The sequence below is a fragment of the Pollicipes pollicipes genome, unplaced genomic scaffold, assembly GCF_011947565.3.
Source record: "Pollicipes pollicipes isolate AB1234 unplaced genomic scaffold, Ppol_2.1 Scaffold_4881;HRSCAF=5763_pilon_pilon_pilon, whole genome shotgun sequence".
NCBI classification, from domain to species: domain Eukaryota; kingdom Metazoa; phylum Arthropoda; class Thecostraca; order Pollicipedomorpha; family Pollicipedidae; genus Pollicipes; species Pollicipes pollicipes.
In genome coordinates this window covers 8,447,970-8,474,059 of record NW_023596576.1, presented here as the reverse complement: position 1 = coordinate 8,474,059, position 26,090 = coordinate 8,447,970, and the positions used below count along the sequence as shown (strand labels likewise).

General features: G+C 54.8%; 1 protein-coding gene across 1 annotated transcript; it reads left to right on the top strand.

The window, feature by feature from the left end:
- Positions 1–1,006: 1,006 nt before the first annotated feature.
- Positions 1,007–26,090, top strand: LOC119099734 (serine/arginine repetitive matrix protein 2). Its single transcript, XM_037222797.1, has 7 exons — positions 1,007–1,109; positions 13,750–13,917; positions 17,349–19,917; positions 20,235–20,839; positions 21,676–21,811; positions 25,417–25,512; positions 25,891–26,090. The coding sequence occupies exons 2-6, from the start codon at positions 13,758–13,760 to the stop codon at positions 25,463–25,465; spliced, it is 3,519 nt and encodes a 1,172-aa protein (XP_037078692.1). The 5' UTR covers positions 1,007–1,109; positions 13,750–13,757; the 3' UTR covers positions 25,466–25,512; positions 25,891–26,090.

The following is a 26,090-nucleotide window of genomic DNA, read 5'->3' as shown; positions in this document are numbered from 1 at the left end:
AATGTCTCCAAACACCAAACTGCTGCATTGGTACGCAGGAGCAGCGCCAGCGAGCATGTGATTTAGAGAGCTGATGGTTGTGTGCTCAATATTTACTTCAAGTGGGGGCATGAGCGTCCTAGGATTATGACTACTCGGGCACCCATATGAAGAACGACGGGTTTTATTCCTGTCACGAATAACTGCCACTGGCTCTGCTCCATTGATGACGTGGCGACGCTACCAGCTCATGGAGTCAGCGGGATGGTCGTATAGTGTCGGCCCTCTGGCTTTGATTTGCGTCACAAATGGCATAACGGTGGAATGGTCTTCGCTTCCGAACTCTAGTTTGAAACCCCACAGATTCCATTAATATTTCAGTGCCCGTTGTCTACAGGCTGCATAAGATGCGCCAGTAATGATCAAAGCAGTCACATGGGCCGATAAGCAAAATCATGATATTCTTGACCGGCCTGCAGAAAGCTCACAGTCTGTCTTGACTCATCCAGTGTCCTGCTTCCGTCTCTGGACTGTAGTGCAGAGAACACCTTTCCGGTTCTTAGTGTCCCGACTACTCTGCCCGGTCTGTGCCGCGCGACGGCCGGCCGGTCTTCCCGGTCTGAAGTAACCAGTCCCCCTTACGGTCTGACCAGCCTATGGAGCCTGTCAGCTGGATGCCCTGACTGGTCTGTAGTGTCCAGCCCCTGCTGCCCGGTCCGTGCCGTGTGGCCGCCGGCTGTTCTGACCGCCCTGTAGTGTCCAGCTCCTGTTGTCCGGTCCGCGCCTTGTGGCGGCCGGCTGCCCTGACCGCCCTGCAGTGTCCAGCCCCCGCTGCCCGGTCCGTGCTGTGTGGCGGCCGGCTGCCCTGACCGCCCTGCAGTGTCCAGCCCCCGCTGCCCGGTCCGTGCCGTGCGGCGGCCGCCGGCCGGCCGGACCGGTCGGCCTGCAGTGGCGTGCAGTGATCGGTCGGCGGTGGCCCCGTTCGGCGGCAGGCAGCGCCGGCAGCCGCTGGCAGCGGGCGCGGCGCGGACGCGCGTCAGTCACGGGCCCGGGCGCCGGCCGCCCCCGCCTGGCCGACCCGGCTGACCCCGCCAGCGACCACCCCAACACCTGGGAAGGTCACTGATCAGGTGAGCGCCGCCCGACGAGGCGAGCGTGGTCGAGGGACTTGTGAGGGTGTGTTGGATCGAGGGATTGTGGAGGTGTTGAGATTTGGGAATGGTGCATGCGCATGTGGGAAAGTTTGTCATGTGTCATAATATGTGACAGCTGAGAGTACACTTTTGCATACAAAAGCCACATTCTGCACCACTAGGTGCATGATCTCGAGACAGCAATATTGTTTTCCAGAAAATGTTTGCTCGCACATGATGCACACCAATGAAGGTATCCGCACGCAGGTCGATTAACAAGCAATGGCTATCATCTTACCGTCTGTCTATCAATCTGCTGGTAACTGGACAATGCCACGGACTTTGAGGTCGCTATGGCTTCGATACTGCTGACGCACACTCTGGCTAGCCTGTAGTCACACAGGAGCCGTCCATGGTTGTGTACTGTCATACGTCCCGGGTCATGTGTATAAACAGAGCCACACCGTCAAACTCAGTCACAGTCACAGCCAGCCTATGCGCTACTCCTGTGTGCGGTATATCTGTAACTTCTGCGCCGAGCATTGGGCAAGCCTGTATTGAAATTGACCCGCGAGATCAGTATGAAATTTGCGAAACATGCTCCGTTGACGCATGGTGCAACTGCGCCTGATGGACTTACCAGCGGGTTTTCCACAAATTAGCAGCTCCTATGGCATGCGAAGCCTAGCAAGAATTTGCAAAAAGGATCTGCTCATGTCTGCACCACGCATCAATACCGTGCTAGTCGGCAGGCCCCGCGTGAAAGTGCAGCGGCGACGGCCTGCTGATCCGCTCAGCTATGCACCCCGGCTCACCTCGTGCCCGCGCCAAACTCGGCTGGAGGTGGCAGGCACTGCCGGGCCCTGTTTGAGATAAGACGTCGGAGCCTGGTGCCAAACACCTTTGTTGCACGTGCCGGACGTCGGCGGTCAGGGCTGACGCCGTGACGTCACTTGACGCTCACTTCCGCCGCTGCGAGCGCGGGTGAGCGGCGCGCGAGCGCGGCCGGCGCCGCCTCTGATGTCGGGCCGCCGGCCGGCCTGTCGTGACGGGGAAAACGGCCGACCTGCCCCGGTGACGGTCATCGGCGGCCTCCGCGACCGGCAGGACGCCCGCGCGCCCCGCCGGCGCCCGAGTGACGTCACTGGGGGACACGGCCGGCGTGACCGACAGCTGTCAGGGCTCCGGCGATCGGGCTGAGATTGGCAGGAACATCGCCCGTCGAGGCGGGCGTCAGGTGAACCGTGCAGGAAAACAGGACCGAGCTCTGTCGCCCCGACCGCCGGCTTTCCCCTATTGCTTCGCGTGCTTCACAGCGGCTGACCCGAGGAGCACTTGAGGGACTTCCGAGTACCAGCCGTCAAAAAGTCCTCAGCCATATAAAGGCATCGCCGGGATAGGCCAGCTGGATTAAATCCGGGCCGCTCCTCCAGTCGTGATCGACTCGCGGCTAAATCCGCCGCCGGCCGTCACTCGAAGCCAGTTTTGCGCCGAAAGCATCTCGGAGGTGCGGGCTCGGCCCGTGGTGCCGGCGTGAGCGGCCCAGCCCGGCCGGCAGAGGTCAGCCTCCGACCGTGCCTCGAGACCCGCCGACCGTGTACGCGGAACCGATCATCGGGCGGGGGTCATGACTCTCCGGTACGAGCGATTGTGCGTCACGGGAGAGTAGGTACGCTGCGCTCCGACCGAGGGACGATGGCGGAGAAAGAGGGAAGGACTGTAGGCCCCTGAGCTAATGGGCTAAGACGGCTGAGTTGCTATGTGAGCCGGACGGGGCTATAAAAGGTGAACTTCGCTCTAGAGATGAGCTGGTGCTGCGGAGGGGGGGGGGGGGGGCAGCAGCTCCAACGGTGAGACAGAGCGCGGGGGCACGGCCGTCCTGAACGCCGCCTTGTGTCAGTCGACCGACCTGTCAATTTTGTGTCAGACCGACCAGTTTTCCTGATATGCGGTATCACTCAGCCTACGCAATTAGTCATACCGACGAACCGCGCCACCGGTGTCAGAGAGAGAGGGGGAGAGAGTGAGAGAGAGGGAGAGAGAGAGGGGGGAGAGAGGGAGAGAGAGGGAGGGAGAGAGAGCGTTTCAGACCGCGGACCTTCCCGGTCTAAGTTGGGTGGCGGGAGCTTCCCGTTTCGCATTGCTGGGACGAAAGCGCTGGCAGCTTTGGGTAACGCGTCACGGCCTCTTCCCCGATGGGGCGTGACAGTGAGCTGGATCGTGACGAATGCGCGTTTGACATAACCTGTCCCGCCCCTGTCTCTGCTGGGGTATAGAGACCGCTCGTCCGTCGGGTTGTTCCTTGACCTGACCTGTCCCGCCCCGTCTCCGCTGAGCTGCGAAGATGGGTCCACCGACAGGTGAGTGTTTGACCTTGCCTGTCCCGGCCAAGTTTTCACCAGGGTGTGAAGGCGGGTCCGCCGACGGGTGGGCGAGGGACCTCACCCGTTCCGGCTGCTCTAGCGGACGCCTGGATTGTTTGAAGCACCACGTCATCAGGTGCAATACGGAGCGCAGCTTCATACAAAGAGGTGACGTGGATCAATAGAGCAGGAAAATAGCTACATTTTCCAAGGATTTTTTATCACTTTGGTCTTGCAGAAATACACCTCAGTAGTGTGTCGGATTCAGGAAACATTGCGTGCTCTTCACAGCACAGATTTCCAGAGTTGCGTATCGGCTTTAAGAAGCCTCAGGAAGCCGCAGGCGGCGTCCTCGTCTTGAGAGCGCGCCCGCTGCGGCAGCCACGGCCGTCACCTGCGAGTGCGGGACCTCACTCCGTCGAGACGTCGCGTACAAACACCCGGGCGCACGCTGGCGGCGGCGGTGGCGGCGGCGGCGGCGGCGGCGGCGGCGGCGGCGGCGGCGCACCTCCGGCCGGGTTGACCGCCGACCTTCACGGCCGGGGAGCCGGAGTGTTGACACGGCCGGCCGGCTGGTCAGCGGACCGGACCGGGGAGAGAGTCGACACTCGCACGCTCACTGTCACGCTGGGAGTGACCGGCTCGAACCTCACACCTGGGCTCCGGGTCGGGCAGGGGTGGATCAGGTCAGGTCAAGGGAGTTCAGGTCAGCGTTCAGGGCACGCTTGTCACGCGAACCGCGGCGGAGAGACAGGACGAGCGCCGTCGGAGTCATGCGGCCTTAACTCGGCCAGGAGGACGCAGACGGGACTTAACAACGGCAGGTGTGCGCTCGTGAAATCGGAAGCCCACGTCAGCTCGCTCCATCCCGGTAGAAATCTGCCAATTAATTGGGCTCCGCAAAAATGGCTTGCAAATATTTTGATACCCTGGTAATGTTTGCCAGCGTTCCTGCGATTCATCCAACGTGACGGAGGCAAAAAGGTCTGCACAGCGGCGGTCATTAGCCACCACATATCAACTTGCAAATGTGATAAGACAGATGAAGGCTGCTTGTGTTAGAGTGCTAATTGCTTTGTGCATGGTCATGACGCTCATTACAGAGTTGTCTGGAATATGCTGGTTGCACAGCTGACACTGCTGAGGGAAGGATATTCCCACGTTTTACTCAACTGGGGCTTATGCGAGCGCCGCCCTCTCGCCGAACTACAACACCCCGACGTCTATCTCTGCAGGAAAATCGTATGCATGACACTCGGAGTCAGGGAAACTATTGCTGAAGCCCGAAGCGTTGTTACAGCTAGATTATAGCTTCCGGCATGCTGGAGAACATTTTGCTCGCGTGCTGAAAAGTGAACGAGCGAACCTATTTCCTATTTCCTATTTCCTACCTAATGGCCACACTGAAAAACCCATGCATCAGTGAAAAAATCAGATGTACCCCTGGACAAAGACATCCGTGTATAGAAAAGGCATATAGGGAGTTCGCAGAGAGAGACAGCGAGCGAGAAATAGAGAGAGATAGGGAGTGATAAATATAAAGAGAGAGAGAGAGAGAGAGAGAGAGAGAGAGAGAGAGAGAGAGAGAGAGAGAGAGAGAGAGAGAGAGAGAGAGAGAGAGAGAGAGAGAGAGAGAGAGGGAGAGAGAGAGAGAGAGAGAGAGAGAGAGAGAGAGAGAGAGAGAGAGAGAGAGAGAGAGAGAGAGAGAGAGAGAGAGAGAGAGAGAGAGAGAGAGAGAGAGAGAGAGAGAGAGAGAGAGAGAGAGAGAGAGAGAGAGAGGGAGAGATGAAGGAAGAGAAAAACGGAGGGAGGGAGGAAGGGAGGAAGGGAGCAAGAGGCCGGCTGCATGGACTGGCTCGAAGCTCCGAGGCGGCGGCGCCGATTCGGGGGCCATTACCCGTTTGACCTCGGTTATGTGAAGACTCCCACAGCCGGCTCTCAGGCTCAGCTACAGAGCCGGCCGGCAATCTGGGGCACGTGTGCGCGAGAGCCACCCCGCCGAGTGTCGCTTGGGAATGGGGATGGTTGCGAAAGTTTTAACGTGCCTGGACGGCGCTGAACAGTGCAATGTCATCAAGACCCTCTCAGCGTGGGTTTTGGCTGGGAACTGATTGTTCTGCCGTTGCTGATGGGTGCATTCAAAGTTCAAGGTGTTCCACAAACCACGCCGCTGGTCGGCGCAACTCCCGGTTCAAGCGAATTAGTTGCTCGTCTCGGCATGCTGCTGGTTGTGCTGCATTCGAGCAATATCGGAGCACGTAAGGACCGCTGCCTCGCGGATGACGTCCAAAGCCAGAGGCCCGAATGGTCGCCATAGCCCGCTGCCTCGCGGATGACGTCAAAAGCCAGAGGCCCGAATGGTCGCCATAGCCCACTGCCTCGCGGATGACGTCCAAAGCCAGAGGCCCGACTACGGTAATTGCGCGGGCCGAGAGTCGGCGGCATGGTCGCCATAGTCCGCTGCTCGGCTGGCGGGGCCGCATATCAACACCCGAAAAGCCGGCTCGGGGCTGCCTCTCAGCGGCTGCCTCCGCGGTGGGGCCGCAGATCAACACCCGAAAAGCCGGCTCGGGGGCTGCCTCCCAGCGGTCGCCTCCGCGGTGGGGCCGCAGATCAACAGCCGAAGAGCCGACTCAGGGGCTGTCTCTCAGCGGCCGCTTCCGCGGTGACCGCAAGGTGCGTGAAGTCCGGCTTTGTTTGCCGGTCGGTGTAGGCAGTGTATACCAGGCGATCCTCCAGAAGTCCGGGTGTGCACGCAGTGAACTCTGCGACGGTCGATCGCCGAAATTAGGCCGTCTTTATGATCTAGAGCTTTTCTCTTTGTTGCCTAAGTCGGCTTGATGATGTGGCACTTCAGACAAATTACACTGGTTTTGACATCCTGTTGGGTCCGTTCTGTGCATTAGATGCTTCACTGAAGAGGGGCTCCCAACGAAATTGCTCAACCACGTCGCCATCATTTCCTTGTAAACCGTGCTTGCAATTATTGTTTATAAGATTGGAATGCGCTCAAACGCTCATACATCTCAATCAGGGGGCGTACCATGTGCAGAAGAGCTACTTGCCACGACTGGCGACTGCTCACGCGTTGTGCCTGGTAATCTGACCCCAAACAACCGTATAATATTCCCGTGTTACGACCGTGACAATGTAAAGGATCTTCAGCAGCGCCAAGTCTATTGCAGTATCTCTGAACCGCACTGTCCCCGTCCGCCTGCCATTATCAGTCGTTCCCAGCGATTCCCAGTGGTGTTCGGTGACCCGAGTGTTGATTGGCGGGGGCGCCGCGCTCACGCGCCCTCCTGCTCCCAACAACACGGAGCCGAGGACAGGGAGGAGCCGGATGAGGCTGTGCCCTTGAGCCCTCAGCCGCGGCACAGGATGTGACCTCACCGAAGCTCTGAGCGGGTTCATGTATATTCATCCCACGGACGTGATCGACATCTGACGGCAGCGAAACGCCGGCGTCAACTGCGCCCAATCAGCCGATGAACTGGACAGCTGACGTCACGCAGGCAGCCAATCAGAGAGTCTGAAAATGCGCGTGTGGGACGTGACTTTAATTGGGCAATGTGACCGACCGTGTTGGGCGGTTTAACTTTCAGTGAGTGAGTAAGTAGGGTTGTGGCTGAAGCTGGCGGTTACTATCACACACGGTGACAGCTGACGCCGAAAAAGCTGGCACACTGTCATTGCAACTGGCAGATCGACCGGCTACCACAGCCAGCACTGCGGTTGCTGAATGTTGGCCATCACTTGGTCAGAAATGTCAGTGGAGGTTTGAAAAGTGAGCAGAAAGTAACACTGCACGCTCCAGTGTTTTCTGGTGCATCTTTGTCTCTTCGGAGGGCCCCGCCCCGCTGCTCCTCTCAGTTCTAGATTTGGGTCCTGCGATGCGGAGCCAAAGCAAACAAAAATTGTGCAAGAGATTGACAGCACATACAAACTACACGATCTTTAAAAGCATGTCATTTGCCTATTTTCGGCACATTTTATGAAGCTTTGGCTTTGTTAAGCGGATGAACTTCCGTTATGCTGTACCAAGCGGGTGCCTTACACGACCCATATACAGCACATTAACAATTTCATCACGCCTAGGAAATTATGTCAACTAATTTCGCGCAGGCCGCCGGATTTGTGCGAGCCAAATGCGCTTGCAAAGCCTGCGACCCGACGACCCAACGTAAAATTGGCTCCATTCTCGTAGGCAGTCATCGCTCATCTCTGTTGAGAACTGAAACACTTTCACTCCATTGTGGCGCCGTCCGGTGTCCTTGTGCGGGTAAAAGAGCGCGTGCCATGCGCCAGTGTCGGGTCGCAGCCCGTGTTGTTGTCCGGGTCGTTGGTGGACGCTGGGCGTGACGCGGGATGCGGCGGGACAAAGGCACGTGACGGGTCGACCCACACGTGGCGGCCACCCGCAGCCTTGCTGCCGGGCCCGCGGAAGCGAACACGACAAAATGCGGGCTGGCTCCCTGCCAGGCCAAGACCCGAGGCGGTGTATAACGGTGCCGGGACGCGATGCTGGGGCGCCACCCATCTGCACTCGACCCGTCAGGCCCAGCCTGACGAACCACCCATCTGTCTGCACGGAGAGGATCGCGGCACGATCGGCGCAGACGGCGTGCGCGTGAACTTGGCCGGCGCGGGATCAGGACGCGGCTCAGCGGACGGTCCAGCGCCGTGCTGACAGCGTTTCGTGCCGCTCGGCAGGGGATTAACCTTGGGCGGGCCGGGCGGGCGGCGCCGACCTGACGCGATGGACGGCCCGGCGAGCCAAGAGACCGCCCGACGCGGCCCGACCTGCGCCGCACGCCCCGCGTAGCGGCGGATGAAGCCGGGCCCGCCGGGCGGCGGCGGCGCAGTTTGTTGACCTTCCTGGCGGACTAGAGTCGGCCGAGGGGAACATGACGGTTGCCGGCCGGCGCGCGGGACCGGCGGCGGGGCGCCAGGTGATTCACTGTGCGAGTGGTGCCCTGCTGTGAAACGGTCCTGCTTTGTATACGCGGGAAGACGGTGGTGAAATTGACTCTTACTTTCCGACTGCGTCATTCCCTGTTTCCCCACTTTGTCACGTTTACATGCAGTCGAGGACAAATAGACGTCCTTTTCAAGAAGCTCGGGGCAAGGAAGTTCAGCCTAAGCCGATGCCAGCTTCATCGACGACTACAGCCTCTGTGTTCGAAATGTCTTGTCACTTTTTCACAGTCCTGCAACGTTGCTTGGTCATTAACACACCAATGTCTGCAGATTTGGAGATCTTGTCTGTTTTATGTCAAGAAGATTGCATCTTAAATGAAAAACCGATAAAAGTGAAAGTTACCCAGACCAGGTGTGCTATCGGTTTGTGGTTTTTAGATGCTCGCGCTTTCAACAACGAATCTCATTTAACATCGCTAGATGTACATAGAACCGACTGCGATCTTACAGAAACCGGTTATTGAGTGCTAAGACCGCTTCATCTTAGAACTGTGCGATGAGGCTTAGTCCTATTGTATTGGGCTTTATCTTACCCAGCCACAGACGTGTCAGCCCAGGTTGGGACTCGGTGTGAACAGCGACCCCGTGAGTGCGACGCGTGGCAACAAAATAACGCGGGCATAAAGACGACACCGAGTGCGGCACAAGGCGCGAAACAATGCGAAAAATACCGCATACGCTCTTTGTCTTCGCGTGCAGCGGCTTGGGCGTGTGGCACTGCCCCTAACAACACATGGTTTCCATGTGCGCATGAATCTTAGCCGCAGTAAGACGTGCACACTTATCTAGATGAACGGAGTTAGATGTTCAACATGGAGAGGGTGAGAATGGCTGACTTCCTGGGAGCGTGTCGTCCATGAATCTGGAATAAACCACAGACTGGGGGGGTTCCAAACCTGTCAGCGGGCCTGCCGCATGCACAAAATCAAGGCACCGGCAGATATTCACGAACACGGTTACTGCAGCTGCTCTACGTATTATTGGGCCGCCAGCGTCAGTTCGATTTCCTGACCAGCTGTGACGGTACTCGTATTACCACCGTGTTGATGGTTTTCCCATTAGTCATTGCATGAGTCACTTATGCATGCTGTCAACGTACAACATAGCGTCGTGTGTTCTTGGCTGGCTTGCCGAATGACGATGTACAGACTATGCACACATACGTTGAAAGGGGCTGATAACTGATGGCTGTTATTTCAATGAACTCTTTTGTTGAGGTGTCGTTCTATGCATCAAAGCGGAATACACTGGCTGCTCGAACAGCTTTGCACTTTTCTATAGACAAATGAGAAGCATGAGCTAGGAGATGCATTGTGTGTTATTACATGGAGATGAAGGGCTTATGCTAAGGGGATTGGATGACATGAAAATCATTTTGCCGATGTCACGACCAGTTCATCGAAGTGCTGCTGGCTGCTGCTGGCTGCAGCGTTTTATGCCGTCCCGGCCGGTGTTTTCCGCGAGTGTATGATGACGCGAGCGCTGTGGCCCGGCGGGTCGGCCCCAGCGCCGGCCTTGCACCAGTCGGCTCCCTCGTGACTGCCGGCGGCAGGGCCGGCTGGGGGGGGGGGGGGGGATCGTGAGGTGACCACGCCCGCCAGAGCGCCGCACCACGCCGCCAGGGGACGCAACCGACGTCACGCTCCTGTCCAGAGTCGACATTAGGACATTGATTTAGTGCATGAAAAGCCGTGGTATAACCGATAAGTGTCGATGCATTGCGAAAAGCAAAGTCACGACGTATGAGCGGGAAAGACAGAGAAAGAGAACAACAGAGCAGGATACGAGGGAGAGTGATCTTAGATTGCAAACGCACGTCACATTGCAGGAACCAGTGTGGTAAGCATAGCCCGGGCCAGATGTTCTAGCTAATTTGTCCGCCAGCAGAAACGGGTAGTAAAATATATTGGCCCCGTCACTTGTTGCGAGGCACATGACCTTCTTGAGTGTGGTCCTTTCCTTTGTTCAGTGTTCCGCTAGGTGCCCGAACTGCTAGGTGATGCCCGGCATGCTGCCGGAAGTCGGTCCGACACGCGGAGCAGAACGCACCGCATGACCAAGGCCGGCGGTACACAGGCAACGGCGTGTGTACATTGTCGCGGCAACCGACGACATTATCAGCTTATGACACTCTTTGGCAGTGCCACCTGGGATGAATGCGGCCAGAGGTGTTGTTCAGTCCTTTTGGTGTAATGTCGCTCAGTGACTGTCATGTAGCAGGAGACGCTACCATCGACCAAGGTTTTAATGTGATTTAAAATCAATTAAAGGTCTGGTTTAATATTTTTGCTCATGATACCAAAAATAAAAAAGTACATGTAATGGTTTAGACCGCTGCTCAGATATTTGTCGCTTTCTTATGAGCACACGTGTCATGAGCAAAGGCTACATAATGATACATCTACTTAAATCTTCCACTATGCTTATCGCGGACATCCACCCCACCAGTAATCCCAAATTCATTTGCCTGTACACTGCTCCTAAAAGTACGCATGCCGGCTCAGCGGATGGCAGCAAAACCGAAAAGAGGTGCCGCCCGAGCCCACGGTCCCGCTCCCGATGAGCTGATCAGCTGTTCACGAACCGGCGCCAACCGGTCACGTCATGCAAACGTGCTCGCTCTAGCCCACAAGCGCCAGTCGGGTGGGATTAGAGCAGGGCATCAGTCTGCATGCCGATCAGCACTGTGGATTCGCAGTATCCTGTACACCACAATGTTCGACCTCGTGCGACCAAACCACGGCGATTTCCTGCTGCCGATGCGCTGGGTCCAGCGCGCCGGCTGCCGGCATGGGGTCCGCTCCGTGCGCTCCCGCCTCCCGCCGCCGTGATCACATCACGCCAAACACAGCCGGGGAAAGTCGCGCGCCGTGCCGTCCCGGAAAGATCGGCCGGCCCTGGCCGCCGATGGGTCGCGCCGGGAGCCGCACCTGTCGGCAGGGGGCGCCCGGTGCGGCATTGCCGCGCCGGGAGGTGCCGCGAGCCCCGCAGGACATCGGGCGGTGGTCCGCCCCCGCGCCGCCGACTCCCGCCGGCCGGAGCGTCAGCACATCGTTTGCCCGACGCAGGGTGTCGTGCTGAGCAGGGACGGCCGGTCTGTGGTGGTCGGGCGGACGGCCTGATCGCTGCACTGATTGAGCTTCTCCTGAAACGCGAACGAGGTCCACGCGGCGCATCTGGAGCACGCGGCTGCGTCCAAAGCGGGCAGGCAGAGGGCTCACCTCCGGTGAACGTAAATCGCAGAGATCAGCATAGTAATCGGCGTCTAAAGTGACGAACGTCCTTGGTCCTAACGCCATGCGTTTTCTCCCCGCACCAGTTAAAGTCAGGGACGCCTCGGCTTTGTTCCTCAGAGAAGATGCGCTCTCGATTGGAGCCCATTGCTCATAGAATCCCATCCTTCGCGGTCGCCAGGAAAGGCTGTCGCTTGGCATTTAAAGCTGCGCTAGCTGCCGCTTACGCCCCATCACCTCCGCCCACCGTCCGTATTAGTCGCGCGACCTTGCTGACGGATGCGCTGGGGTCAGGGAGCCGTGGCCTCTGACAGCCGCCGCCCCCGCTGCCCGGCCGGCCGGCCGCACTCCCCGTGTTCCCCTTCCGCCACCGACAGGTGGAGGAACCGACAGTAGGCCGATCGGACACGACAGAACCGCGAGGGGCCGCTCTTAGTGTGCGATGATGCCATAACGCAGATGTATGGTCGCGATAGGAGGTGGCGTTTTCTTTGCCACTGTCGTTCAGATTGTTTTAAATCATATTGGAGAGAATAAAGCCAAATAGGCCTGTTTCAAAATACGAACATGGTAACATAGGTCTTGATTTCACAAGAGGACACTCGCGGCGATAAACCCAGGGACACCAGGAGCTCAGCATATTTTTGAATTAGCTGGTACCCACCGCAGTGCGTTAGACAAGACACCAGCCCAACGGCACAGCGACATTCCTGTGAAGACAGTTCATGTCTCAAGGTCCGTCATGTGAAATGCATATCTGAAGATGAAGGGCCACGGAAAAGATGCATGAAACTTATAAAACGTTCTTAGTGGCAATGCCGCTATGTCATTACATGTTAATGTCGACAGTTCTCTACTGGCATTTGGCGGCTTAGGAGAGGGGTTGTGCGGAATGGCGTGGTGACAGGGCACGCCATGCTACTTTTTCTGTGACAGTTTGGGGGGGGGGGGGGGCGAGGAATGTGAACAATGACAAAAATAGCATCCTTTGACGTGATTAAACTTGCAAGACTCCACAGCTGACAGGGGTGATTTGGTATATGACCGGCAGAATTAAGGTGAGGTGAGTTAAGCGCTGAAGGGCTTTCCTGTGGATGAGGTTGTTCTGTCTGTCAGTGCCTGATGTGCTGTACAACTGCACTTCAGTAGAGGTAAAAACCGACCACAATACTAATGATGCAGTGGCCTGGTTTGCTCTTGGTTGATAAGATCACACGTGACTGAGTCGGTGCCCGAGTGTCTCCAATTTGCGGGTCCGATGCGGGCAAGCACCGGACAGACAGCTGACCTTTTATAACGGGCGTATGCAATCACTAGCAAGCCATGATGTCACGTTTTCGTGACCCCTCTTGCAGTTTTCAACACTGCACTTGACAGACAGTTGAATACGCGATATCAGCAGCAAGCTTGCGGGCGGCCAAATATGCTCAACCCCGAAAAGTAAACGACTGTTTTTTTCTCGTCCGTTAGCCCAGAACCGTTTGCTCATTTCTTTTTTATTACTGCAATCACCTTAAAAAGTCTTACACGGTAATTTTACCAGCACTTGGAAAATTAAAACATCTTATTAGCAAGAGCAAGTTGGCAGAACAAGAAAAGTTGTCTGCAACATGCAAATCTGAACCAAGAATCAGGCCAATTATGGAGCGCTATTTCATGATTTTTGTTTGCCCGTGAGCTTGCATCACCTTCCCAGGCCCCTTAATTCCTCTCTTAGGTGGACCATTCATCTTTCGCAAGTGTCATCATCTCTGCGGCCAGCATCACCGGCGTCGCTGGTTTTCTACTTGTATGGCATTCTGCACCTTCACGCCCCTCCCTTTTGAAGCCCCATATAAGGCCCGAAGTTCTTCATCACCGAAAACAGAAGTCTTTGTTTTCGAAATCAGTTCATTGCCGCACAAAAGATCAAAATTATATGAGGATTCTATTCTATGATTCTATGAGGCTCCACAGCCGTCTATGCGTGTCTAAAGGCTTCCTCTCGCATTCTCCTGGCACAAACGTCTGCTATGCCATTCGACCATCGTCCACCGGTGACGCTGCGCTGGCTGCCTGCAGGGACGGCGATGCGCCTGTTCGGCCGGCGGGGCCCAGACTCGGCCCCCCAGCTGGTCAGCCTGGCGCCGCTCGAGCGGGACGGGGGTGTGCTCGCCAACGCTACCGCCCCGCCCACCTTCGCCAAGGCGACCGCCGCCCGCCTTCCAGCGGGCGACCAACGGCGCAAAGGTTCGTGCCGATCACGTAGGCTGCCGCGCAACGGGCAAAATCAGCACGGGTAAATCCAGCATGTACCCCCGAGTAGAGAATCCTTTTATTGCCACCTGGACCTGTCAGCTAACGTGCAAACTCGGAGGAAATGTGGCTCAGGTGGTGCTAATTGGGCATCCGAAGATGGCAACCGGGTGTAGATTTTCGTCCATACGTTTATTGCCGGCTGGTCTCCGAATCAACCATGAGTATATAGTTAGATATAAGGAGAGAGGAGGCGTTCTGTGCGTGCCGTCGATCTATTAAAAGTCAACCTTTGTATTAAATCACGGTAGAAGACAGGCATTTCTTAGAATGCGTAAGATGTGAATATGTCTAACGATTTGCTGGCGTGTTCAAGTAAATTCCTTGATGTTTTATACGCGCTCCAAGGAAGCTACATCAACACAAAATTTATGAAATGTCCTTGATGTCTGTGATATGTGAGTGAATGCCTATTGTTCGCATAACCAGCGCCTTAACTCATTTTCATACTTATTCGCACGCCAGGGATAACAGTGCACACAAATTCTAATTTTAATTGACTAATCATTTGATGTTTTGGGTAAAAGTTAGCAGACACAGGTGCAACAAGTCAAAAGGAATCATTCATACTAGTCCAGGCTTCAGCAGCGCAGTATTTTAGGCTTGTGAACCTTACGGCTCAGTGGTGCTGTTTGCATGTCGTGAGCAACAGCCTGGTCCTACAAATCCAGATGCATGTAGCGATGTAACTAAATCGCATAAAAAACATATCAACAGCATCTCAATGTTTTGAAAAAGGAAACTGCGCTCCTTTCCTTCAACCTTGAAACTTACGCATGTGCAGCGATTACGTGAAAACCAAGCCTTACGAGGATCGCGGTTCGTTAAGGAAGATCATTTTTTCGTGAGACATGCGTAGCGTTACCGATATGTCTTTTAGCCAACATGTTGCACATTTTTCCTGTTGAGTGACAGTAAGCCTAGGCTTTAGCTACGTGCCTCAATGTGAAATTGGTCTCAATTCCATCAAAGCTCATGACGAACCGTCGACCGACGCTCGGCAAATTCCGCCTCCCACCGGCGGGGCAAGAATCCGTCACAGGGGCGGATCCAGCGAAAACAGTTGCGCGTGCTGTATCCCCAATACGGTTAAAGAACACTCCTTTTTGTGTTAGGGCTCGGCTTCTGTGAAATTGCTGCTGACTGTTGACCTTGGTTCCTCCAAGATTTGACGCTGGATCCGCCTTTAGCCGGAGTGCATGCTTTCCGAGAACCGCTGGTGATGGGAGGGAAGGGCTACCGGTCTGATACGGCTGCTGATGCCACAATTGGACAAAGGAATGTCAGGCGATATTGAGAGTTGATAAACAGGTGAAATGAAAAGGTGATCTCTAAAACTAGTTTGTTTGTCTTAACACCAAATGGATGTGAGTTACTTGTTCACTCAATTTTTCGCTCTAGTGCTTTGTTGGCCTTGGACATGACATCTGAAACCGGTCTGCTTGCACAGCCAGCCGAGCCGCTCGTAAAACACGAGCAAGCCCGTGAACAAAATGCGCTCGGATGCGAGTCGTTCTCCTCACCAGTGTGCTCCGCTTGAACACGAAACCGCCCGTTGAGCACCCTAGAAGATGGCTTGTCTCTCTGCAGCGTCATAAATTGTAGAAATTTTAACATATGAATATCGCGATTTTGGGCGGCCAATTAAACACATTGATAGCCAGACTTATTGGGAACATCATCCATTCGCATAGTTGAGGCGGATGACTGCCATGTAGCTAAGTCTACAAGTCATTACAGGATGGAATCAGCTGGAGCTCCAAGACACCAGAAGCTCTGTGCGTTGAAATGTCAGTCCTAATGACGCCAGGGGCTCGCGAATTAATGGCCTTCTCTTCTCAGCAAAGAACAGAAGTGGAAAGCGAACTATACTGTCACTTCCCTTTTGCTTGATTAGACTGCTTTGTATTTTATAGGAATGCACCTGCAAGTAATTTAAGCAACATAATAATATATTGTTGGAGAATTGTACGTGTCGGAGTGCACAACATTAATTCATATGGAGCATGGTGGATACAAACTGGGGCTTCGCATGTCTTCTTGTTCCCCGCTGCAGTCTGCGGTGGTGAGCTGCTCCCTATCCGGAAGTTGCAGTCGCCGCTTTTCTGTGCCGATCGTCACATGACGCACTGCCAATGCGTTTGCTCTGTTGACCAAGTAACCTCATTCCTATAGCGTCGTAGGTGCCATGGATGCGATTCCAAAGTGAGTAGGAAGTGAAGGTCTAATTTACAGACATGAGTGAATTAATTAAACCAAAGCCATCCCACGTAGCGTGATCGCATTCGTTATGGAACCGACCTTGACAACAGATCATGATTGGATGCAGGCGTGAGGCTACAGCTGTTGCGGTTGTAATTGCGGGGTGAGGTGATGACTGTTAACATAACATTTTTGAAGGCAACTATGAGCAAATTTTACAGAACAAACGACTTGCTGGCAACTCATGAAAATATATGTGCCAAAGTCATTTGTATTGATATTGACGTACACTTGTACTTCCATGGCACAGCTGTTTTACTCATGATTCTATGCGTGATTGTATTCCATGGGCCACCAATATCTAAACCAAAGATATGAAGGAAAAAATGTCACACACACACCAATCATCAAGTTACGCATCTCGCCTAACAGAACAAATTCCCACTTTCCATACCTTCCTTACATATGAGGAGAACTGCACTCATTCGATGGCTTTTCCTCACACCATTATAATTTTTCGAGATGGTTTCGATTTCCCACGCCTCGCTTGCTTAGGTGGGTTTCTTTGGACCCGACCGCTTATAGTTTGATGGACCACAATCGATGAACGTGTACCGAGCATGACAATCGTGCTAGATGAATAATTATGTCAAAGGGCTTGTCAGATGGCAGTGTTGTGCATGCCCGGTGACCAGTCATGTACGCTTCAGGTAAAGCTTAATGAAAAGGTGTGCATGAAGGTGTGCGCATTGGCACGTTGGAGATGAGCTAGCTTATTACAGAAATGTTCATGTCCGATATGCTCAGTCTTGTCACCCGGTTGACACTGGACATACCAGGTGCGAGGAAAATCGCATTACGAATATCGATAATACAGCATATGTGCCTTCTGATACCCTTATATGTACGAACACTTTTGAAAAGACATTAATTTCTGTTAGAGCATAATTTGATCGGCGAATTTGCCGCCAAAGAACTCGTCCCAACTGGCACCCGCTCTGACACACACCCCGTTTCTAGACCCGACGACATAGACTCGCCGAGTGGGTCACCGTCTCTCCCGGCTGACACCCCCCCCCCCCCCCCGTTTTCAGACCCGCCGACATGGAGTCGCCGAGTGGGTCACCGTCTCTCCCGGCTGACACCCCCCCCCCCGTTTTCAGACCCGCCGACATGGAGTCGCCGCGTGGGTCACCGTCTCTCCCGGCTGACACGCTCGCTCAGCACGGAGCAGATCAGCGCGCCCCCTGCCGGCCGCCGCCGCTGGGTGCTCTCCGAGGACTCCGACGAGCTGTCCACGCCCGCCGACAGAGGCGCCACCGTCGAGCGCGGTGGCGCCGGGCGCGCCCCGCCGCGACGCACGGAAGACCGACCAACCTGTGCCACGGCCGGCCTATGCACAGCCAGGGGAGCGACCCACACCGGCGCGAGGCCCGCCAGTGCCGTCAAGCGCAGTGTCAGTCTGTACAGGAGCGCTTCGGCCAGTCAGCTGCACGTGCCACAGTTGGACTCCCTGGAGAGCTCGTCACCGGCCTCATTCGGAGAATTCAGTGTTTGGAGTCCCGCAACTCAACTTGACAGTGCAGGGAGCTGCTCAGAAGTCAGAAACACAACCGGGAGCAAAGTTGTTCGCGAGGAGACCAGAGCAACCAAGCAGCGTTTGCCTTCATTGCCTGAGGAAAGTGAAGGCGACGTGAGAAGGAAGCGCAAGGTACCAGTTAGGGAGCCACGGCCAAAAAACAACGAGGCTGTTCTAAAAGATTCGAAAACTCTAAGCCGTCTTCCTCAGGCCCACAAGATCAAAACAAGCAAGAACTCGTTAGATAATGACAGCAGGTCCAGTGCTAAAACGACCCGCCAAACGCCTCTTGAGACGAAAAACTATCGTCCCACTGCCGCGACCCTCGCACACGAGGACGACGATCCATCTCAATGTACCTGGAAACCCCCGCTAAGCCACGGCTGCTCAAACGAGAGTGGCTACGACAGTGATGGAGCGAGGCCTATGGAGGATTCCCCGGCCGGAGGCAGTTCAGCTGGCGCATGGAAGCCGCGTTCTACAAGCTCCTCTTCTGGGAACGGCCTCCGCCCGCTCGTCGGCACCGCCTCTGCTAAACGACGTGATCCAGCTTCTGCTGGCGATCCGTACCGCCCACCTGCCATCTTCCCTCGATTGGGGAGAGGCGGCGTAACCCATGGGTCGGAAGGCGACGAATCAGACGCCTCTGAGCTACCCTTTGCCTCTCAAAACAATGATACTATTCTCCGGCAGCCCAAGGCGACGAAGGAAATGGCTGCACGTGATCTCCCACATCCAACCAAAACAGATCACCAGAAGGCCACCAGAAGCAGGCAAGATCTGCACCGACAGCAGCCGACGAAGCCACAACGAACGTCCCTCATTCCAAAGGAAGGGAACGAAATGTCGACACAGACTTCTCTGCCGTGGGATGCCAACGTGTTTGACGAAGCTTCTCCAGACAGAGAATGTCTGAGTCTGGAGCCGAATGCTGGTAAAACCATGGGAGGTCGGAAAGGTGGCATACTACGCAGGGGTCACAGCCCATACCACCATGGGACTGCCAGAGGTCGCAGTCCTCACTACAGGGACGACACCAAGGGCCGCAGTCCTCATCACACAGACACCAACAGGGGCCGCAGTCCTCATCACACAGACACCAACAGGGGCCACAGTCCGTACTTCTCAGAAACCACGAGAAGACACAGTGTGCATCATCAAGACGCAGGCCGGGGACGCATTCCTCATTTATCCGATGCAGCCAGAAGTCACAATCCTTTTCATTCGGACAACCTGCGAGGCCACAGTCCCTACAACCAAGATTCCAACAGAGGATGCAGCCCCCAGTATGCTGAAGCCAGCCGAGGACACAGTCCATACAATCAGGATAACACCAAGGTTCGCGGTCCGCCTCACAAGGACGCCAACGCCGGCCAGCACACCGGCCGCCGAGCGGGAGCGACAGTCAGCGACTCCTCTTCAGGTTCCACTCCGGATCCCCCGGCCGGGGCTGCGGTTGGCGCGCTGAGGCAGGCGGTGTCCCGGGCCCCGAGGAGAGCGTGGGAGCGAGAGGAGCCGCGCCAGGCTCTCAGCGGACCGCGCTCTGCCTGCGCCGAGGAGCGGAGCGGCAGCAGTCGCTCGCCCACCCCCACGTCAGCGAGCGACGGCCACCGCAGGCGGGACAAGCCGCCGTCTCGGCTGCAGGAGACCGGAGCCAGGCGGGGCAAGGTGGCATCGCCACAGCCCGACGTTGGCCACAGGCAAGACAAGCTGACCACATTGAAGCACGACTTCGGCATCCGTCGCAGCAAGCTGTCGTCGCTGCCACACGGCGTCGGCAGCAGACAGGGGAGCCGGCTTTCTCTGCCGCATGACGCTGGCAAACAGAGTAAGGCGTCGTCCATGCAGCCTGGCGATGACGTCGGAGAGGGAAGACTGTTGTCTGCGCAACATGACCTCGGAAGCAAGCACAGCAGGCTTTCACCTCAACCTCACGGAGTTGCTGGCAAACAGAACAAGCTGTCGACCAAGAGGTTGATTGATAGCAGCCGGCAGCCCAAACTGTCGCCAGCGCAGTCTGATATCAGCAACAAACAGTTCAAGCTGCTTAGGATTAGAAAGACAAGAGCAGACTCCCTTGGCATCTCCATTGCAATCAACGCCGACCGAGATTATTTCATCGCCGAGATGGAGAACCGTGGAGCGTTGCACAGGTACTCAACGGAAGTTGATTGACAAGCTTGAGGGAGATCGGCTTCAAGGAGCGGTGTTCGTACACAAAAAGAAAGACATGCGTTCGGTTACTCGCTTGTTTGCAGCAGCAGATCTCAGCATACGTTTGTTGCATGATCTCGATCCGTTTGGTCATCAAATATATAGCTCACACTGAGTTGAACAAGCTCCTAAAACCACAGTATTACGTTACGTGCGCATTGGGCTACTTGATCTTATGTTCGCTTTTTAAGGAACGATATATTCATGCGCTTTATTTCCGAGTATCACCCGATGCATTTTTTATATTTGTTCTCAGGGACGGGCGCTTCAAGGTGGGCGACGAGATAGTGAACGTGAACGGCCGCCGGCTGCGCGGCTGTGCCCTCGAGACGGTGCTGGACATCCTGCGCGACCCTTCGCCCGAGCTGGACATCGTCATAGCCCGGGACTTCAACCCGGACCGGCTGAGCCAGCAGCAGGCCGGCCAGCACGTGGTGGTCATCTCTGTGCCGGACAGCAGCGGAGCGGCGACGGCACGAGACGACGCCGATGACCCGGACGACTCGCTCGACTACCCGGCAATTGGCTCCGAGTTGTGTGACGCCTCCGAAACAGAGGAGCACCAGCGGCCAGAGTCGGTGCTCTCCGGTGTCTCCAGTGCTCAGCCGTCCTCCCCAGTGAGAGGGCTACTGCGCAGGCGCCATGATCCGAAGTCGGGCACCAAGTCATCCGGGTTAGGAACCCTGCGCCGGCCCAAGTCGCTGGCCACTTCCCTGCTGACGCTGACTTTTGAAAAAGGAGCTGGAAAGAAGAGCCTTGGCTTCAGCATCGTGGGCGGACGAGATTCTCCAAAAGGCAGCATAGGAATATTTGTCAAGACGGTGTTTCAGAATGGTCAAGCAGCTGGTAAACTCATAGAAGGTGAGTCTAGCTTACTGTATTGGTTTGTTGTGGTGTTTCGGTTCAATGAGTGGTTCGTAGGGATATTGGGCTTGCCGGCGGCATCCCGTGAGTTTCATGTCTACTCTCCTGCATACATTAGCTCTTGAAAAAGATTGTTACACTTTGAGAGCCGGCTTATACCAGAGCAAGCACTAATCCGGCAAGTTTTCCGATTACTTCTCAATTGGTTACCGTCGTATTACCTCGATTTCCTCTTGGCATCATATCACTTCTCTGAAAGGCCACAGATACCTGGGAACAAATAACTAGCTCCTCATAAAGGGCGCTCCTTGGCGTCGGTATTATCATTCCTGGGGTACCTCACGTCGTTAAGCTTATGCTCCCTTTGTTAACTTCCGTTTATCTCTGGTGATGGATCGGTTCAGCAGAGTCATTATGTTAAAGTAACTTCGTAATGCAATGCTTACAACACATTTCAGCGTGGCTGCTTTACAGCGCTTGTATGTGGAAACAATGTGGGCATGGAGCATTTGTAAACGTCTGGGCGAGGTGCACCGTTACCGCGCTTCTTGAAACAAGATCTTACCTGAGTCTTCTCTGTCAAACATGCGTTTCTCCCTTTCTTTTAACCCGAGCACCTTACCATCTCGTGTGCTCTGCAGGTGATGAAGTGCTGACTCTGTGTGCTCTGCAGGTGATGAGGTGCTGACTCTGTGTGCTCTGCAGGTGATGAAGTGCTGACTCTGTGTGCTCTGCAGGTGATGAAGTGCTGACTCTGTGTGCTCTGCAGGTGATGAGGTGCTGACTCTGTGTGCTCTGCAGGTGATGAAGTGCTGACTCTGTGTGCTCTGCAGGCGATGAAGTGCTGACTCTCAACGGAGAGAGCATGCAGGGACTCCTTCACAGCGAGGCTGTGACCCTGTTCAAGTCGGTCCGGTCGGGTCAGGTCACGCTCGAGGTGGCTCGCAGAGAAGGCACGGCAAGTTCCAGGTAGGTCGCACCGACAATGACGATGGCGCGAACACAACATGTGAGCGTTATGCAGGTTATCTGGCCTCCCCACTGTCATCCGCGCCCGCCGGCCAAAGGCGGAAAGACACTTGCTCCCGTCACCTCTGCCTCACGAGCAAAACTTTGCAAGCGCTGTGTGCATCGCTGGTTCACGAGCAAATTCGGATCCTTCTTTATACCAGCCGGCTATGGGTTACTAGTTTTTGATTTATCAATTACTTGCGTGTGTCATTGAACACACTTTGTTATAGCCAGGGGAACTTGAAAACCAGAGCAACTGTCCTTGGACCTCAACATGGGACCCATACTGTTTTGCAAAACAAATAAGGCTACTTGAAATGTTTAAAAAAACTTTGTAACAGTTCTGAAAAAGTTATCATGCTGTACGAGATACAGCACTCTTTGAGTTCTTCAGTTACAACATAGCAATGCTGACACCCGCGAGGACGGATGTGGACGCTGAGTCCCCAAATTGGAGAATCTGCCAGTCATCCGGGCATTCTACCATTCTCGTGATCATGTCAAGCACATGCAAGCCGACCACAGAGTTCTAGAGACGCACATCTCAAAATATGGGACGTACCACCCCATGACGCAGGGTGATGGGCAGCATATCAGCGTCTGACACAATCAGCTCCCAACAGTATTTGTGGCGGCAGAATTTCCCAGTCACGGTGTCTGGAGTGCATCAACGCCTGGTAACACTTCAAGCGCGGCTGACCTCACCCAGTCTGGACGTTTGTGACGGATGACACCCGTATTGTGGCGGCTGGTTGTGACTTAACGCCAGACGCTAACGATCGCTTGTCTCAGCTTGCGGTGAGGCCTCTGCTAATCACTCAAACCGAAGGTTAGTGAAAACATACATTGCTTCAGAACATCGCGCGAGGTGTGTGAATTCCATGGTCGCCAGTGCAAGCTTTCACGCGGTGGGAGGTGGCAGATAACGTCCATTACAAAAACTAAACCTGATAATCTCATGCAAAGTTTTGGTGCTTCCCACAGGTCGTGGGCAACGCTTGCCACAGCCAAAAGTATCACGGCTTTAATGATGGCTCACACGTCTTCAATGTTACCCGTGTCAGTTTTTGTGACGACGCTCATGACAATCTCGAGAGAGATTTGAACGAATGTGCGACCAGGGCCAGAACAATGAGCTTTGCTTCGTTTCGAGAGCGCGTTCAGAGATGCAACCGACCTCGAAGGGCGCCACTTCTCGCCGTGCTTGTTATTGTGTCAGTCAGTCTAATCAGTCAATCAGTCAATCAGTCTAATCAGTCAATCAGCGCGTCGGCGGAGTCGCGTCCACTAGGCTGGTTCTTGTACTTTAAAACATGTATGTACTTATCATCCATACCGTCTCCTATGTTCCCTGAGTGGTATTCAGTTCAAGCAACCCTCGGCTAACGGTTCACTGCTGCTGGATGCGAATGCCTCGGCGTTATTATCGCTCACTTACCGCGTCAAGGTCACTTCGTAATGGACCAGCTGTGCCGCCGTTAATTTAGATACAGTCTGACAGTGTAAACTGCGCGTCACCCACCTGCTTGTGTTTGTCAGTTCAGCCGAGCCCTCAGTGGCGCAAGTCTCCCGCAAGCCGCTGATGCTGGCCGTCGAACCGATGTATATCAGGCGGAAGAACGCCAGGCACGCGGCTCCGACCGCAGCGCCATCTATTACGTGGCCGTGTACTGGGTTTTGATTAAGCGTCACACGAGGCGGCAGCACTGTTGAAGTGCAGCTCACTCTTTAGAGCGCCAGTGCTTCCGTCCGTTGCAGCGAAGGAAGCCCTGCGGTAGGCAAATAGCTACGAGAAGAACATCAATTTCCATGCTCTCATCTCCTTGATAGATTTCTCTCCTAAGTCGTTCTGTCACTTTATTTGCTTTGGGTCATTTTATTTCCTTTTTTGAGTCGACACCCGTATAACTGAGTAAAAATTAAGTCTTCCCAATAATCCTCAAATTTCCTGAACATTGTGGCACACGGAGTGCCACGTTTTGTGTGAAAATGTTCCCTCTACCAGGGGATGTTGTCACGCACGCTGGTACTGGTTGTGAAATCATTTGAACTTTAATATACCCTTTATTTTTATGCATATCTCAGCCCAAAATATGGGAATAAACAGAAACCTTAGTGTTTCTATAAAATGAAAAAGATGTGTTCACTTCAGGGCAGTAACCATTTATGCAAATCCACAACAAGCCCCAACACGAGTCGTGACAACACGCAAACGGCAACTATACGAACTACATACAAGATGTTCAAGCACATCGCTAAGCCCCAGCATAAGTTGTGACAATACGCAAACGGCTGTTATCCAACCACGTGCAAGATGTTCAAGCACGTCGCCAATTTTGGCCCTCCCGTTGATCACCAAGATGTGAGGAGCTTGCAGTGCATCTCATAAGGCAATTGCGATCCCATAGAAGCAACAAACGATAGCAGTAGGTATCTGGAAGCATAAGCAAAAATTTGTGAATTTGTTCATAAAAAACATCATACACCTTTGTGTCGTCTTGTTTCCCCGTAACAGGACGCATCTAACGCTGCAGATTACAGGGACAACGAGCTTTGCATCAGCATAGGCTTTGTAAATTGCCAACCTTTAGGGACCAAAACATAAGCTCCATGAAATTGTCTGATGAGAATCTAGCTCCACTAACCTCGGTTTCTTTTTGGATATGAATGTTCAGCACTGCCCCGGTTTGACAGTATGAATATATGGAATAAATGCTCCCTTTCCGATTTCTTTTCAATACTCACTGCAAAGTAAGGTGACCAGTTCGGTCTCGGAAGGCATCCGACGTCACCGCTTATGAGCCTGTGGCGGCGGTGCCATAGCCAGCCGTACATGAGACCGGTGTTCTTATATAGGTGTAGCTCAGGTCATAAGCTGGCTATCATTGCACCAGCATTTCTTGAAAATATACAGTTTGGTAAAGTTCTTTGCTATCATTCGTGCTGAACGTTTAGAATAGTTGATTGGACGCTTGCGCCTTCCTATTTTCTGCCTGCCGGTCCGTTGATTTTGGCGGATCCGCCGTTCGACTTGGGCCTGGTTCACAGCCGATCGGACGGCACGCTCCTGAACCTGACCCCGCCGTTCATGTGCCTTACCGCCGTGAGTCGGTGACGAACTGTGACGCCGGCCGCCGCCGAGCGTCACGACCTGGCCGCCGCCGCGCCCAGTGACGCTCGTGCTGTTCGTCTTCGCACGCTTGCGCAACGGCGGGTGACCTTCCGTGCGCGGCAGCCGGGGGCGTGTCGTCTGGCGCTGCGGCGGCGGCGGCGCGACCGAAGCCTCCTCGCGGCCCGGTCCGTGCCCCGGCGGCGCTCTGCGGCACGGCGGCGCCTCAGGGCAGCGTGACGACCGACACGACCTCGGTGATCGATGCCCTTACAGACGCTGAAACACAGCGCTCGGGGATCTGTCATTGTGGTAACCCTGGGTGATGTAATGCTTTCGCTTTCTGCGTGCGACCCTCCCGGGAAGATCCAGCTCGCTGCCTGTAATTTTGTCGAATAACAGATTGGTGATGGGCTTGGGCAGTTATCAGAGTGGTCTGTTTGTTGTCTTTCAGGCAATTGATGTCGAAGTCCTGTGATAATCTTCTGAGGGTCCAAGAATGATCCACCGCTGTCAACATTCTACGGCACCCTTCACTTCGTGAGCTTTGGTAAGGCTAGGAGATCAGCGTGAAGGGAGTTCGGTTGAATTCTGAAAGACGGAAAGCAAACAAAAGCGTGTCTCGCGTAAACTGTGTGAACCCTTCAAATTGCTTAAAGGTTATGTCATGCTGCTTCTAAATAAGTCTGTTGTCTTCTGTACTATGCGCTGTAAAGTCTTTTCGGTTCTTGCAGGTGAGACAAGGGCTGCATTCCAGCCTTGGAATGCGTCTGCATGCAACGATCGTGTTCCCTGGAGTCATTCTTCACTTTATTCGTGCACCTCACCTCCTGGACTTGCCTGAGACTTGACATGTTTCTGAGCTCCGCTGCCCCGCGTGTGACCTCTCCCGGAACCTGTTGATAGACCCAGGCCCCTGTGCCCCCAGGTAGCCAGCTATCCGCGGGCCGAGGAGCCGGCTCTTCAGGCGATTCCCCGGTAGCTGGCAGCTGAGCATCCGCTCCTGTCCGCGGGTCGAGGAGCCGGCTCGTCAGACTATTCCCCGGTAGCTGGCAGCTGGGCGCCCGCTCCTGTCCGCGGGCTGAAGAGCCGGCTCTCCAGACTGTTCCCCGGTGGCTGGCAGCTGGG